We start from the raw sequence: 16534 nt of genomic DNA on the forward strand, positions 1-16534 counted from the left end.
AAATGATAATCTTTCTTAAAAAATGAAGGTACCTAAAAGAACAGTCTAGGTGTTTATGAAGGTGTCTTCATAAAATTCATTAATCTAGAGACAGACTTTGAAGATCCCCCAAGGAAAGCCTCACCCTCCCTGGAGAGCAGAAAGGTGATGGGAGGGAGATGGTGGGGGACAGGGGCAGTTCCCTCCAGAGGGAACTGGGATTGACATGTAAAACAAGATTGTTTCTGATTTAAATAAGACAAAATCATTAATCCAGGGATCCACAGTCAAACATTAGGAAGAGAGAGCCCAAATTGGAAATCTCCATCAGGTCCCTCCCCTTGGAGCTCAGGGAACCCCATGGAAAAGGCGGAGGAAGAATTGTAGGAGCTAGAGGAGTTGACACCAGGAGAACATGACCCACAGAATCAACTAAGCAGGTCTCATAGGGGCTCAAAGAGACAGAAGTGGCAATCACAGAGCCGGCATGGGTCTGTCTAGGTCCTCTGCATATATGTCACGGTTGTGTAGCTTGGTGTTCTGGTGGGATTCCTAACAGTGGGAGTGGGGGCTGTCTCTGATTCTTTTTCCTACTTGTGGGACCCTCTTTCCTCTTTCCAGCCTTGCCATGAGAGTTTGTACCTAGTCTTATAGCATCTTGTTACGCTGTGTGTTTGGCTGACATCCCTTCGAGACCTGCTCTTCTCTGAAGGAAAATGAAGAAGTGGATGGGGGTGGGAAGGGGCTGGTAGGGGTGTATTGTATGAGAAAATAAAACAAGAACAAAAGCCCTCATCAATCTAAATACCAAATGGAGAACAATTCTCCAAAGAGAAACGAATACTGCAGTGGAGATACACCTGCCATGCTGAATTCAGGGAGGCGAGAGAAGACACGACCGTTAAATGTAAAATCAGAGCCCTTTAAGTTGTTCTGAAACAACTGCCCTTGGCTACAAGGACCCATAACAAGGTTGGCAGCCATGTCTGGTGTTGTATACCTGTATAACTGTAACACTATGGAGGCTGGGACAGGAATTCTAGGTAAGCTTGGGCAACATAGGTAGGGCAACCTGGATGGTAACATCAGACCACAGTTAGACTGGCAGTTAGTTGCTGGGTAGATAGTCTTGCATTGCAGAAAGAAATGTTTTCTGTAGAAGGTTGTGGTTTTGTGGAAGGCTGGGGTATATTGGTGGAGACTTTGATGACACAGTTATGAAACAGTCACACATAACAATTGTCCCTTTGTGATCCTCTTTGTCAAGGTTTGTTACAAGCAATTTCCTTTTAAATCCTGACAACCTTTACATAGTATGATGCCATTTGCCTTTGTGTGTGTGTGTTGATTTTTGTACTGGTGGTGTAAAAGTAACAGTGGGTAAGTCTGCTGGTGGCAGCACAAATCAAGCCAAGGACACCAACCCAACTACTTTTCCATGTCTCCTACCCAGCCATGGTCTCTCAGGAAAAAATAGATGGCAGTTTCACCGAGGAATGCTCTTGACAAGCAATACCAACTATTGATGTTATTAAACCTCAACCTGGGAGTCTTTTCAGAATTCTATGTAAAGAATCAGGAAGTCCCCAAAGCACTCCTGCTGTCTGTGAAGAAAGCTCAGTGGCTATTAACAGGCAAAGTGTTTGTGCTACTTTGCCTTGCCAGATGAACCAGATGCATTTCCCCAACTTTTCTTGAAAGAACTGACAAACAATGATTACTCAGGCTTGCGTATTTTGCAAACACTTTCTAAAAATGAGCAAGTGAGCTGGGCATGGTGCTACACATTTGCAATCCCAGCACTCCAGAGGATGAGGCAAGAGGATGGCCACAAGGCCAAGGCCAACACAGCCACATAGTCCAGGCAAGTTAAAGTGCTAAATCCTGTCTCAAAAACAAATGAAAAACACTAAAAAACAAAAATAAAATTTTCTCGACTCTTGGTGTGCTGGCTAGTTGTATGTCAACTTGACACAAGCTAGAGTCATTTGGGAAGAAGTAACTTCAACTAAGAAAATGGCCCCACTGGGCTGCTTGGTGGGTAAGCTTGTGGCTTATTTTCTGAATTAGTGACTGGTGTGGGAGGGCCCAGCTCATGGTGGATGGTGTAACCCTATGGGTAGGTGGTTGGGGATGTATAAGAAAGAAGGCTGAGTAAGCCTTGGGGAGCAACTCCATAAGCAGCACTCCTCCGTGAACTCTGTATCAGTTCTAGTCCTTCCTTTGATGCTGATGGTGATGTAAAACTGTAATCTGAAATAAACTCTTTCCTTCCCAGGTCATGATGTTCTATCACAGCAATAGAAACCCTAACTAAGACAGTTGGTATGAAGAGGATTTGAAGTTCAATGTCAGCCTGGGAAACAAAGCAAGGCCTATTTATGCTAACATATCAAGAGTTTCCTATTAGCCATTATATTTAACACTTAATTTGGGGGGCTGGTTCAATGGTCATGAGCATTTGCTGCTCTTTTTTTTTTTTTAATTTTTATCTTATGTGTATGGGTGTTTTGCCTGCATGCATGTCTATGTGAAGGTGTCAGATCTTGGAGTTACAGGCAGTTTGTTAGCTGCTATGTGGGTGCTGGGAATTGAACCCAAGTCCTCTGGAAGAGTGGTCAGTGCTCTTTTTTTTTTTTTTTTTTTTTTCCCAGACAGGGTTTCTCTGTAGCTTTGGAGGCTGTTCTGGAACTAGCTCTTGTAGACCAGGCTGGTCTCGAACTCACAGAGATCCACCTGCCTCTGCCTCCCGAGTGCTGGGATTAAAGGTGTGCACCACCAATAGCCAGTGCGGTCAGTGCTCTTAACCACTGAACCATCCCTCCAGTCCCACACTCGCTGCTCTTACAGAGGAACAGAACATGGCTCTCAGCACCCACGTTGGAACCTCCCAACCATCACTAAGTCCCGCTCCAGGGGACCTGACACTTCCTCCTGGACTACAGAGGTACTCTCACTCACATCCGCACATACCTACACAAGGGTACATACTTATGCAGGTAATTAAAAACAAATCCTTTAGGGCAGGGCACGGTGGGTGCACACCTCTAATGCCCGCACAAAAGAAGTGAGGCAGGCCTATAGAGCTCATTGAGTTAGAAGCCTGATCAACTTAGGGAATTTCAGGTCAGCAGAGCTACACAGTGAGACCCAGTCTAAAAAAGTCTTAACAAAAGAGTTAATGTACTATACACACCAAAAAACCCCAGAATTTTATTTCCAATACAGTAACTATTAGCAGCTAAGTCCCTTGAGATCGTTAAATTTTAAGAGTAAAAGAGCCCTGAGAAGACCTAAGGGGCAGGACAAATATTGCAGCTCAGCATGCAGGAAGATTAAGACTTCAAGATCATTTTGGCCCACATTGCCTATATAGCAACTCTGATGCCAGCCTGGGCTACACAAGGCCCTCCTTCAAAGCAAAACAAAAAGAGAAAGGGTACCCACACTGGCAAAGAGCAGGATAAACCAGCATCCGGAAGCTGGGTTGCAGAAGGGAGCTCTCAATGAGAAACCATGGTGTGCTTGAGGTTCACAACAGGGGAGAGGCTGGGTAAGGGAATAGGATGATGTTACATTACCTGCAGGATGGCCAGGCCAGGTGTGAAGCCAGGGACTTGCCCCTTCATCTGAGTAACCTGGCTCTTCAGTCGATCCCTTATTTGCCTAGAGGGAAAGAAAAGGTGTGAGTTACCACCTCCTTCATGGGCATAAGTGAGACAGACCACTGGCTCCATCTCTTTGAAATTAAAGTCTCCTTCACTGATGGGTGTTATCTGGTATACCACTGGATTGTTCTCTAACCACTACTGACAGAGATCAAAACAAGAGGTAAGAAAAGGAAGAGCTGATTCGCAATACCTCAGTTGGGGACTAAAGAGGTAGCTCAGTAGTTAAGAGGTAAGACCCAAATTGGATTCTGAGCACCCACATCAGGCAGCTCACAACTGTCTGTAACGCCAGCTGTGGGGAGGAGGAGGATTGGATTTGATCCTGCCTCACTCTCGTGTGTACACACAATTAAGCAACAACAACAACAAATGTTGAAGTCTTAGGGTGGAAGCATGGTGCAGTGGTAGACCACATGCCTAGCATGTGTGAGGTCCTGGGTTCCACCCTCTAAACACAAAATGAATCCATGGATGCTAATAGCATGCATAATCCCACAGTGAATAAGTGAAAACTTGGACATTTCGGGAAGGCTCTGTGCGTCAGCATTTCCACTCTCTATATGCTGTTCTTTTTGTTTTTTGAGACAGGGTTTCTCTGTGTAGCCTTGTCTGTCCTGGAACTCACAGAGGTCCGCCTGCCTCTGCCTCCCAGTGTTTTTTTTTTTTTTTTAAAGATTCATTTATTTATTATGTATACAGTGTTCTGCCTGCATGTCAGAAGAGGACACCAGATCTCATTATAGATGGTTGTGAGCCACCATGTGGTTGCTGGGAATTGAACTCAGGACCTCTGGAAGAGCAGTCAGTGCTCTTAACCTCTGAGCCATCTGTCCAGCCCCCCAGTGGGTTCTTAAGCCTTTATATAATGGTCGGGCATAGTGGTGCACACCTTTAATCTCAGCACTCGGAAGGCAGAGGCAGAGGTAGGTGGATCTCTAAGTTTGAGGCCAGCCTGGTCTACATAGTGAGTTCCAAGAAAGCCAGGGCTGTTACACAGAGAAACCCTGTCTCAAAAAAAAAAAAACAAAATAAATAAAGAGATAAATAAAATAAATAAAACCTGGGTGCAGGGGAGACTGAAGCAAAGTACTTGAGCTACACAGAAGTATCAGGTAAACCAGTAGACAGCAAAGTTTGTCGGGGGGGGGGGGGGGGGGATCACTAAGTTTTACTCAAAATTTCCAAATTTTATTTCTATTTAGTGACCTTATTTTTTTTCCAAAGCATTACAAACACAAGAATATAGTTCAAAAAAAAAATAGACCATAGTTTTTTGGTTTATTTGGGCTTTTTTTATGTTTTGCTTTTGTTTTTCCAAGACAGGGTTTCTCTATGTAACAGCTGTCTTGGAACGCGCCGTTTTGTTTTGTTTTGTTTTATTTATTTATTTAAACCAGATTTGACCCAGATCATGAACACAGCTCTCCCGTGAAACAAGAACAGGCCATCACGCAGCTGCCGAGCTCTCACTTCCTAGCAGTCCCAGTCTTTGCTGCTCCCTGTCAATCACAGGGTAGGGTGCAGTACGGTGTCTGGCAGCTGAGGAGGTACCAAGTTCCCAGGCTTGCCTCTTCTTCCAGCTCCCTTCCCTCTAACCTCTGTCAGTACAAAGCACTTTAGGGCAGAGGACACAAAGTGAAGGAACACAAAGTGCCTGGTGTCCAGCGCTCTATTGTGAAAGCTGGACTTGGTGCACATGCCTTTAATCCCAGCAGCAAGAGGGTTAGAAGTTTGAGGTTATCCTTGGCTGCATGGTGAGCTTGAGTCTAGCCTAGGCTACATGAGAATGTGTCTCAAAAACAAAAAGTGGAGTAGGAGGGCAGAGGGGCATGTGGTAGGCAAGCAGAATCTTATCCCAACCCAAGCAGAATCTATGCTGTACAATTACCACCAAAACATAACAATGGCTCAAAGGGAGGGAGCATGAAAAAAAGAAGAAAAGAAACCATAGTGGAACAAATGGACACTTGAGAGATTACCCCCTTGTCAAGTAGGAAGGCAGGAAAGGCTCTCTGTGTGCTACTCACAAATGAAACACAAGGCTCACAACAGGCCAGTGACTTTCCTTGAGTCAACTGACAAAAAGATGAGCAAGTGCCAAGACCCCGGAGTAAGCAACCGACAGCCACCTGGGAACTGGGAACAGGGGCAAGCATAAGAGACTATTTTATTCTGATGTGACAGGAGGGGATCCCAGGGCTGGTCACATGGTCAGTCGTCCACTGGTAGAAGCTTGCTCTGGTTGCTGAATTGGAAACTGACTGGTGGTGTTACAATCCAAGGTACTAGAAAGAAACCACTGCCACTGCAGAAATCCAGACAAGATTGGATTACATCTCTGCTGACAGGTTAATTTAAACAAATGATAGGATTCTACACATACATCTGCACCAAGCACATAGAAAATTTCACAGCTACATGCAGACCCCCGGTAATGGAAAAACAACTAACAGAGGTAGTCTAAGCCCAGAGCCGATTTCATACTGACACAGTCCATCTATTTACCAATCTTCTAAAGTAAGTGGGCGTTTGAGACCTAAAGTTGGAAGTCTGGGGAGAAATAAAAACAAAAATACTCAGCAGGCAGCAAAGCCTTGGGAACTCAGTGCCATAGGTGGTAAACTGGAAAACACTGGCTTTGCTCAGTAGGACAAGACCATGAACAGAATGTTCCAGAGTTCTATGCTACCATTTAAAATAACCTATGCTTGAAGTTTCCTTTTTAAGGGGAAAGCAGGGTTCAGCTGGAAACTAGTTACACTGACTCCTAAACTTTTCCTAACAGGCAGCTCTCTCTTTCATGAATGTATGTTCCATTAATGTGATTTCATGTAGGTATTTGCAAGTATATGCAGAATATACACACGTGAGGACGTTGGAGGACAACCTTGGATGTCGTTTTAAGCCCTTGACTGGCTTGGAACTCACTTAAGATGACTAGCCAATGAAGCACAGGAATCTAGGCCTTAAAAAAAATACTTAGCCAGGCACGGTGGCAGATACCCTTAATCCCAGTATTAGGGAGGCAGAAGTAGGCAAATCTCTGATTTCAAGACCAGCCTGGAATACATCACTGCCCCCCCCCTTCTTTTTCTTAATAAGCCATATCTATTTCTATTGCTTTGAAGAAGAAACAGTACTCTGTTTTTTCTTTCTGGGTTGGCTACTAAGAACCCTAAAATAAAGAAAAAGAGGAAAGCTAAGAGTCTGCTTCAGCTGGAACAATGGATGCTGAGGAGCTACAAAAAGGGATCAGAGACAAAACACAAGCATAACACCTCTCCTGTCTTTATGAAGCTATAGGAAATCAAACGGCAGTAAGTCCTTCAATTTTTAATAGACCGTAATTTCCAGAAACTTCAAGTGCTGTAGCAGAACAACTTCATAATCCTTATGATCTTTTAAGGAGCCTCCCATGGCTCCCCACTGCCCTTGGGCTAGATCTTCCATGCTTTCCCCAGAGCAAAGTGAGGCCAAAAGGAGCAACGGAAATACTCTGGTCCCCAAATAGAACTACTCATGCCAGATTCATGGCATTCTCCATCAACAACCCACAATCAAAGGAAAAACATCCTGTCAGTCTCTATGTAGGAGCATCAGTACTGAAGTGTGCAAGGAAACCCAAAAGCCACGGTGTACCACTCACGTCTCTTTGGTTCTGACCAATGGACACCAGTAAAATAATCACAGTCAAGTGGCTATGATGCAAGAAGTGAAAACACAGACACAGTGACATTTTAAGATGATACTGGCATCTAGTGGGTAGAAGTCAGAGGTGCAACAAATATATTGGGTTGAGAGGCTTCAAAAATGTATTATTTAAAAAGTAGACTATATGGATGTGGTAGTGCATGCCTTTAATCCCAGGACTCTCAGGAGGGAAGTGTATCTCTATGAGTTCAAGGCCAGCCTGGTCTACATAGAATCCCAGGATAGCTGGAGCTACACAACAGAGAGACCCTGTATCAAAACAAAACAAAACATAGTAGGCTATGAGGATGAAGAGAAGGGTCAGTGGGTTAAGTCACTACTGACTAGCCAGATGACCTGAGTTTCAATCTCTGGGACCCACATGGTAGAAGAGAAATGGCTCCCTACAAGTTGTCCTCTGACCTCCAAACACAGACTGTAGCACAACACAAAGCTCCTTCCCTCCAGCCTCCACCAAATAAAAATAAATGTAATAGCAGCCACACACACACAAAGTAAATATAATAAAAATTTTAACTTTTAAAAGATTTATAGATTTTATTTATGTACATGGGTGTTTTGCCTGAATGTAAGTATGTGCAACGTGTCTGTCTGGTACCTGCAGAGGACAGAATAGGGCCGTATCCCTGGAACTGGAGGTATAGATGGTCATAAGCTACTGTGAACTAGGAACCTCACCTGGTCCTCTGGAAGAGCAGCTAGGGTTCTTAGTCCACTGCCTCACTAAAAACATCTTAATAAATTAAAATAAAATGTTTTAAATGGCAAATTAAAAACCAGCAGTGGTGGCTTATGCCTATAATCCTAACACTCAGAAAGCTGAGGCAGGAGGACTGCTATAAAGTCTAGGTTAGTGTGGGCTATAGAATAAGAGCCTAATCCTAGGCTAGTGAGATAGCTCAGTGGATAAAAGAGCTTGCTGCCAAGGTTGACAACCCAAGTTCAATCACTAGAACTCACATGGAAGCAAAGACCCAACCTCAAAATAAATAAACAAATAAATACATAGGTAGGTTATAAATTCATTAGAGAAGGGTAACAAAGATAAACACCATCAGAATCCTGGTAAGATTCCTGAACAATGAAGTCTTGACTCCTGCTACCCTATTCCAGGAAGGAGCAGATCAACACCTACTCGGATCCAACAAGCTCCTGCCCTTAGGCATACAGACCATGAGCTGGGAATGTAGTTCAGTGGCCAGGCTGTTGGCTGGCACACACAGCCCTAGTTTCAATGCCCAGTACTACAAGAATACAGAATACAACATTGCTAAACTCTCCATATCTTTCAAAGAGTCAGACATCCAGATTTTTAAATATAATCTCAAACATGAGTGTGTGGCAATGTAATCCAATTTTTAAAAACAATTCTGCAAGTTGAACAAAACTCTTGGCTTATTAAGCCACTGTTTTGTTTTAAGACAGAGTTAGGAGACAAGATGGATGGCTCAGCATACAAAGAACTAAGAAGCTGTGACCGACTGTGTGCCAACAAGGAAAAGACATGTCTTGGGTCTTCCAGCATAGGTCTCACACCAGATTTAGTCTCTCTATCTACCATTACCTAACCGTAGATCTGCCTGTCAGAGCTTGTCATGGCAACAAGCAATGGCTACAAGTGCCCTGTAAGCCTGGAAATCATCCACAGTGGGGGAACATGGAAGTCTAAAACATACCTGCTTGAAGAGGAAAAGAGGGCAGGAGCCAGCACACCAAAAAAGCCCTACAAAGACCCACGCTTCTGCTTTAGAGAAGATGAAAGAAAAACCTTAGGGAAAGGGCTGAGGGCGGAGAGATGGCTCAGCATGTTTGGTCTCTAGCAACCACACCTGATGGCTCGCAGACTCCTGTAACTCCAGAGGATCTGTGGCCCTTTTTTGACTTCCATGGGCAGTGGTGCACATGTACACATACATATACAGAGGGGCAGACAAACTCACAATTAGAAACAAAATGAATCTTAAAAAAACTTGCTCTGAGGACCAGGCTGGCCTAGAATTCACAGAGATCCACCTGCCTCTGACTCCAGAGTGCTGGGATTAAAGGTGTGCACCACCATGCTTGGCAAGTTTGGGTCCTAGGCTGCTTGCTTAAACAGGGACTAGTATTCAACTCCAAAACCCAAATGAAAGACCCTCTTATCCTGGTACTTGCCAGGCAGCTCAGGTTAGTTTCCGACAGCTCCAGTAAAATCCTTTACACGAATGTTCCTCTATATTCTGAGACTCTCGAGACAGCAGGAATGCAAAGTGGTATTTCTCTACCCAGATGTGGCAAAGAACTCACCAAGGAGAGAAAGGAGCTTGGCCTACGGGGTAGGAAGGTTTGATTCCAGATATCCTCCTCTGTAACCCCTTCCATCCTTTTGGGAGCTCACTTTTTCTTAATAAATTTACATTCACTCTGCTTATTCCTTATCTACACTTCAATGTTTTTTAACTTAAAACAAAAGATTATTTAAAAAGACACATACTCAGAAACAGCTTTCTGGGGGGGGGGGATTTGTTTTTGAAGAGTGTCTCATATAGCCCAGGCTAGCTTTAAACCCACCCTGTAGATGAAGATGACACTGAACTTCCGGTCCTACATCTACCTGCCAAGTGCGGGGCTTACAAGACCGTATCACCATGCCCAGTTTAAGAAGTCTTTTTGGAAAGAGAAACTAGTTAAAGGAAGTGCCCCTAACAGAGGGTGCAGGTTTAATTACAAGCAAACAAAAGGGAAAGCCAAACAGAACACGGAAAGCAGAACAGACCCCTGGGGGAATGATGCTCTCAGCTAAGAAACAAAGCAGGGTGGTTCTGACCCTGGCACACCATCTCTGTACCATGCCCTTTTATAGTGCTCACTCTATGCATGGGAGAAATATCACCTCCAAAGTTAGCCTTTGTCACTCGCTCAAGAGGAGCACTCAGTTTGCCAGGAACCATCCGTGCTGACCCAAGGTGGTTATTTACTAGCTAGTGAGGTCAAAGGTCCAAGGCACGGGGTTATTTTGGTTCAGAGCCTTCTTCCCATAACACTGATAGGCTCACAGCCCAAGTCCAAGCCACTTTGATAAAGAATATGACCTTCATTCTTATTAACATTGAACCCATACCACAGAAATCCCTTGTGAGAGCAGAACTCTCCTCCCTGCCCTGGTTCTCCCTTACACCTCTTATCACCTGACATCTAATTTATCATGTCCATGGAACCATCAAAAAACTCGGAGGGGAGAGATTTGGGCTATTTTATTTTATTCACTATTTAAGTACTGGGCTTTGAAGATATCCTGGTATAGAGAAAGCACACAGATATCACTGAGTAAGAAAGTAAAAACCCCAAGAGGACACACTGTCTCTCTCTATCCCCAGGCCTCACCCCCCAACACAAGTTCCAGGATAGTACTGGGTATACAGTAAGACCTTCCCGCAAAAAACAAAAACAAAAACAAACAAAAAAAAGGCTGAGTCTAGTACAGTGCTGTAATTCTGAAGCAGAAGGATATTGAGATTGAGCCTTGCCAAGGGCTACAGAATGAGTTCAAAGCTAGCCAGCCTGGGCAATTTTAATGGAAAGCATCTCAAAATAAAAAGTAAAAAAGAAAATTAAGGAGATCATAGTTCAGGGGTAAGTATTAGGCCCTTAGATTTAGTGTCTAATACCAGGGGTGGGGTGAGGGTGGGAGATGTCTTTGGCTCAGCAAAAGGAAAAGTGGGAGCAACTTAACCACTAAGAGCCTCTATGTACAGTTCAGACTGCCCAAGCTGTCAGAACACCTCTGGTTCAGGATTCCCACAGCTCTTGCCAAAGCATGCAGGCGTTGAAATGAATGAGCCAAGCAGTCCATCTCTGCTACTAGAATTTTTGTTCTCTGAGAAGTGTCAACAGGCAAACCTGTTCCCAGAGACAAGCTCTCCAGGAAGGTCAAAGTGACAAACAGCCACCAAAGGAATACACTTTAGTGTGACAGTGAGGTGGATGAATGGGTGAAAGCTCTTGCTGGGCAAGCCTGAGGACCTGAGTTTGATACCTGGAATCCCCAGGGGAGGGAAAAACCAACTCTACAGAGCAGTCCCCTGGTCTCTATGGGGGAACTATACCAAGTATTTTAGCATTCTCTCTCACACACAATTATAAATTCAATAAGAAAACTGAGGCTTGCCTGATGTCATTCAATAGCAGAACACTTGCCTAACAAGATCTTAGGCTTGAATCCCAGCACCCACCAAACAAAAATAAAAATTTACAATTACCAGCATTCCAGAGATGGAAGGCAGGATCAGGGATCCAAAGTTTACTTATTTCATAGTAAGCTCAAGGCCAGCCTGAATATATAAGATCTTGTCTTTTTTTTAATATTTTATTTATTTATTATGTATACAACATTCTGTTTCCATGTATAGTTGCACACCAGAAGAGGGCACCAGATCTCATAACGGATGGTTGTGAGCCACCTTGTGGTTGCTGGGAATTGAACTTAGGACCTCTGGAAGAGCAGTCAGTGCTCTTAACCTCTGAGCCATCTCTCCAACCCAAGATCTTGTCTTAAAAAGAAAGAAGAAAAAAGTTGTTTGTAAGCACAATGGAGCTTTAGTCTTAAACCTGGTCCTCTGTAAGCAGTAAGGTTAACCACAGAGCCATCTCAGTTGAACTGTATTGATAAGAACAGGTTACTCTTCAGTGCAACAATGTAACAAGTTAGCCAGCTAAATTCTGATCTTTTATATCCTAGTCCCTGGTCCCTTTTGGTAGAGTGTTCTACCAGAAGACACACACACAAATACCTGGAACAGCCAGGCATGGTAGTCTACATAATTAACTCCAATACTTGGGGTGCAGAGGCAGGCAGATGCCTGAGAGTTTGAGACCAGCTTGGTATGTTCAGTGTTCAGCTCTCTTTCACTTTTTTTTTTTTTTTTTTAATTTGGGACAGTGCCTCACCAAGTTGCTCAAGGTGGTCTTCAACTCATTCTGTAATCCAGGAAACTGTGCATTCATCATATCCCAGCCTCAGCTTTGTAAGTAGCTAGGATTGCAAGCTTGTACCACAAGGTCTCAAAGATGGCATCATTCTCTCTTAGCCCCCCGGGTCAAGGTTATTGGGCTCAGGCCTTGTGGCCCAGTACCATTTCTTGATCTAACTTTACAGGCACATTCAGCTATGTGAAATTCATTGACACACAAGCCTGTGATGATGACAGTGAACTTTTGTATATACTTTATTTTTCCTGCAGCAGGGTCTTACCTGGCTAGGCTGGCTATGAATTCACTGTACGATGGAGGATGGCCCTGGAGTTCTGATTCTCCTGCCTCCACATCTTAAGTGCTGGAATTACAGACTTAATCCACCATGCCAGGTCATATCATTAAAAATGTGTGTGTGTGTGTGTGTGTGTGTGTGTGTGTGTGTGATTCAGAGGACAACAAAAGTGTGTGTGTATATGGAATTCAGAGGATAACAAAAGTGTGTGTGTGTGTGTGTGTGTGTGTGTGTGTGTGTGTGTGTGTGTGTGTGATTCAGAGGACAACAAAAGTGTGTGTGTATATGGAATTCAGAGTGGAATTCAGAGGATAACAAAAGTGTGTGTGTGTGTGTGTGTGTGTGTGTGTGTGTGTGTGTGTAATTCAGACAATTTGCAGGGATCAGTTCTCTCCTTCCTTCATGTGGATCTTAGATATTAAACTGGGGTTCTCAGTCTCAGTGGCAAGAGCCTTTACCCTTTGAGGTAATTGGCAAAAATAACCAAGGAATAATGGCAACACAACACCCATCTAAACTGATCACACACAGACACACACACACACACACACACACACACACACACACATATATATATATATATACACTGTTACTATAGGAGTTGCCCTCTATTCTATCCTCCCACCCCTCTGTTTCCACTGTGTAGCTTTGGCTGTCCTAGAACTCACTCTGTAGACCAGGCTGGCCTGGAACTCTCAGACATCCATCTGCCTCTGCCTCCCAAACTCTAGGATTAAAGGCGTGCGCCACCAACACCTGGCTCCTTATTATTTTTTTTTGTATATGGGTGTTTGGGAGGTTATCAGATCCCCTAGAACTGGAGTTACAGATGGTTATGAGCTTCCATGTGGATGCCTGGAACTGAACCTATGTCTTCTGGAAGAGCAGCCATTGTTCTTAACCACTGAGCCATCTCTCCAGCTATTTTTTTAATGGAGTTTATAACTATTTAATTTCCTCTCCATAATCAAAACATACCCATACCACCCATTCCCAGTTACCTGCCAAGATGAAAACCTAAATTATCTCTCCACAATTTTTTATTTGTTTGTTTTGAGACAGGGTTTCTCTGTAGTTTTGGCTATCCTGGAACTCACTCTATAGACCGGGCTGGCCTTGAACTCAGAGACCCCCCTGCCTCTGTCTCCCAAGTATGGGGATTAATGGCACGCACCACCATTGCCCAGCTCTTCACAAGCTTTCTAATAGGAACACTTCAAGAAAAGAGCATAGTAAAAGGTGTGAGTATATATACATATTCATAAGCAGAAACAATGTCCTTCAGTAGGTATATGTTGAAAAGATACAAAACTAGCTAACAGGCACGCGCGCACGCGCGCACACACACACACACCCCTCAGTACCACTTCCAAGAGAAATGCAAATTAAAACCAATGAGCTAGTACTTCATATCCACTAGGATATAGATTATTAAAAAGGCAAGGCCAAAGAGACAGTTCAGCAATTAACAATTTTCACATCATAAGCCTGACAACCCCTTTGATTCCTTCATACATCCCTCAATGGAGGGATGGGAGGGTGGGGGGAAGACAAAGAGTGAGGCGCAGATAAAAGGGAATTCTGGTGCAATGTTGGTGGAAACATGAATTCATATGATCACTAAAGAAAGCATTATGAAGTTGCCTTTAAAAAGTCAGATATGTCCTTTTGTGGCATTGGTGGCTCCTGGGGCCCAGGCCTACACACTCCAGTTGTCACCGTCAATTCAGCTTTTATTTATTTATTTTTTTAATTGTATTGTATATGCATTGACGTTTTACCTGCATGTATGTCTGTGTGAAAGTGCTGGATTACCTGGAACTGGAGTTACAAGACAGTTGTGAGCTGCCATGTGGGTGGGTGTTAGGAATTGAACCCAGGTCCTCTGGAAGAACAGTCAGTGCTCTTAATCACTGAGGCCAACCCCCCCCCCACACCTTCAAATCAAATTTTAAAAATTAAAAACAAAATAGAGCCAGGTGGTGGTGGCACACACCTTTAATCCCAGCCCTCAGGAAGCAGAGGCAGGAGGATCTCTGTGATTTTGAGGCCAGCCTGGTCTACAGAGAAAGTTCTAGGACAGGCTCCAAAGCTACAGAGAAACCCTGTGCCAAAAAACAAAACAGATACAAACAAACAAACAAAACCAAAATAAAATTACCAGAACTAACAACACCTTTCCTGAATGTGTAACCAAAGAAAATCAAATTATAACCTTATAAAGAAGTCTCACATTTCTGTCTCTTTCTGTCTCTCTGCCTCTCCTCTTTCTCCTCACTCCCCTCCCTTCACCCAATAAACTTCCTTTCCACAAAAAAAAAGTCTGCACACTCATGATAACTGTAGCATTATTTACAACAGTCAAAATATGGGAACAAATCTAAATTGTTTGTGACCTTTTGAAGGCTGCTTTAGGACATCAGGCCAGACAAGCACTCTCCCACTGAACGCAATAGCACATCCCCAACAAAGGGATAAAGAGACTGTAGACATACTGTGGAATATTATCCATACTTAAGAGATCTTGTCACAGCATGGACAGAACTAGATAGAGGGTGTTACGCTTAGGGAAACCACCCTGACATTGCAAGAAAAATGCTGTACAGTCTCACAGTGGATCTAAATCCATGCAGACAGCTAGAGACTAAAACAGGGTTGGGGTACAAACCAGATGCATTCCAAGGAATACAAAGTAGGAGATAAGAAGTCTGGAGCCCCAGGGCAGAACCTGAGGACTGTGGGTAATCAAAGGATACTGTATCCAGTTTTGTGTCGAGTAAGGTCATTTTAGCAAGTCATGTAAATGAGGTAACCACGTGAGACGCCCACTCATGCATTTACTTCGCTTTGGCAAACATATACATTTGTTACTTGTGTGCATACTGCATGAAGCCAACATCAAATATACATATTGAAATAGTAAATTATTACTATTTATGTACATGTGTGTATAAGTGTATGCCATACCTGGAGCAGGAGTTACAGGCAGTAGTTGTGAGTAGTCTGACCAGGATGCTAAGAACTAAGCTGAGTTCTCTGGAAGAACAAGTGCTCCCAACCCCGAGCCACCTCTTTGGTCCCCACATTAAGGTTTATTTGTATTTATTCATTTGTTTTATGGTTTTTCAAGATAGAGTTTCTGTGCTGTCCTGGCTGTCCTGGAACTAACTCACTTTGTAGACCAGGCTGGCCTGGAACTCACTGAGATCTGCCTACCTCTGCCTCTGGAGTGCTGGGACTAAAGGCGTGTGCCACCACCACCTAGTATGGTTTATTTTAAGAAAGAAAAAAAAAAGGCTGATGTAGTGGTACAGACCTATAATCCTAGCACTTGGAAGATTCAATGAATCAGAAGTTCAAGACCAGGCTCAGCTACATTTGAGATTGAGGGAAGCCTGGGCTATTACATAAGACCCTGTCTTTAAAAATAATAAAGACAGCCGGGTGTTGGTGGCGCTCGCCTTTAATCCCAGCACTCGGGAGGCAGAGGCAGGTGGATCTCTGTGAGTTTGAGGCCAGCCTGGTCTTCGGAGCGAGTGCCAGGACAGGCTCCAAAGCTACACAGAGAAACCCTGTCTCGAAAAACCAAAAAGAAAAAAGGAAACTGTGTGGTGGTGGTGCACACCTTTAGTCCCAGCATTCAGGAGGCAGATCTCTGTGAGCTCCATGACAGCCAAAGCTGCTGCACAGAGAAACCCTGTCTCAAAAAACAAAACAAAACAAAAAACAAGAGAAAAAAAAAAAAAAGAAAGAGAAAGTAAAGCTGGGCTGTGGTGGCACATGCCTTTAGTCCCAGCACTCAGGAGGCAGGCAGATCTCTGAGTTGGGGCCAGCCTGGTCTACAGAGCTAGTACTAGGACAACTACGGCTGTTACACACAGAACCCCTTTCTCAAAAAAAAAAAAAAAAGAAAGAAAAAGAAAAAGAA

At 43.7% G+C, this 16534-nt stretch overlaps 1 protein-coding gene across 1 annotated transcript in view; it reads right to left on the reverse strand.

Moving 5' to 3' along the window:
• The window catches only part of Mthfd1 (methylenetetrahydrofolate dehydrogenase, cyclohydrolase and formyltetrahydrofolate synthetase 1), a 67677-nt gene that overhangs the window by 49560 nt on the left and 1583 nt on the right, over positions 1 to 16534 (reverse strand). Inside the window, exon 2 of the mRNA XM_027418284.2 lies at positions 3561 to 3645. Coding sequence (XP_027274085.1) covers positions 3561 to 3645 — 85 coding nt within the window. The remainder of the gene's footprint in view (positions 1 to 3560; positions 3646 to 16534) is intronic.

The sequence above is a fragment of the Cricetulus griseus genome, chromosome 5 (assembly GCF_003668045.3).
Source record: "Cricetulus griseus strain 17A/GY chromosome 5, alternate assembly CriGri-PICRH-1.0, whole genome shotgun sequence".
Taxonomy (NCBI): Eukaryota; Metazoa; Chordata; class Mammalia; order Rodentia; family Cricetidae; genus Cricetulus; species Cricetulus griseus.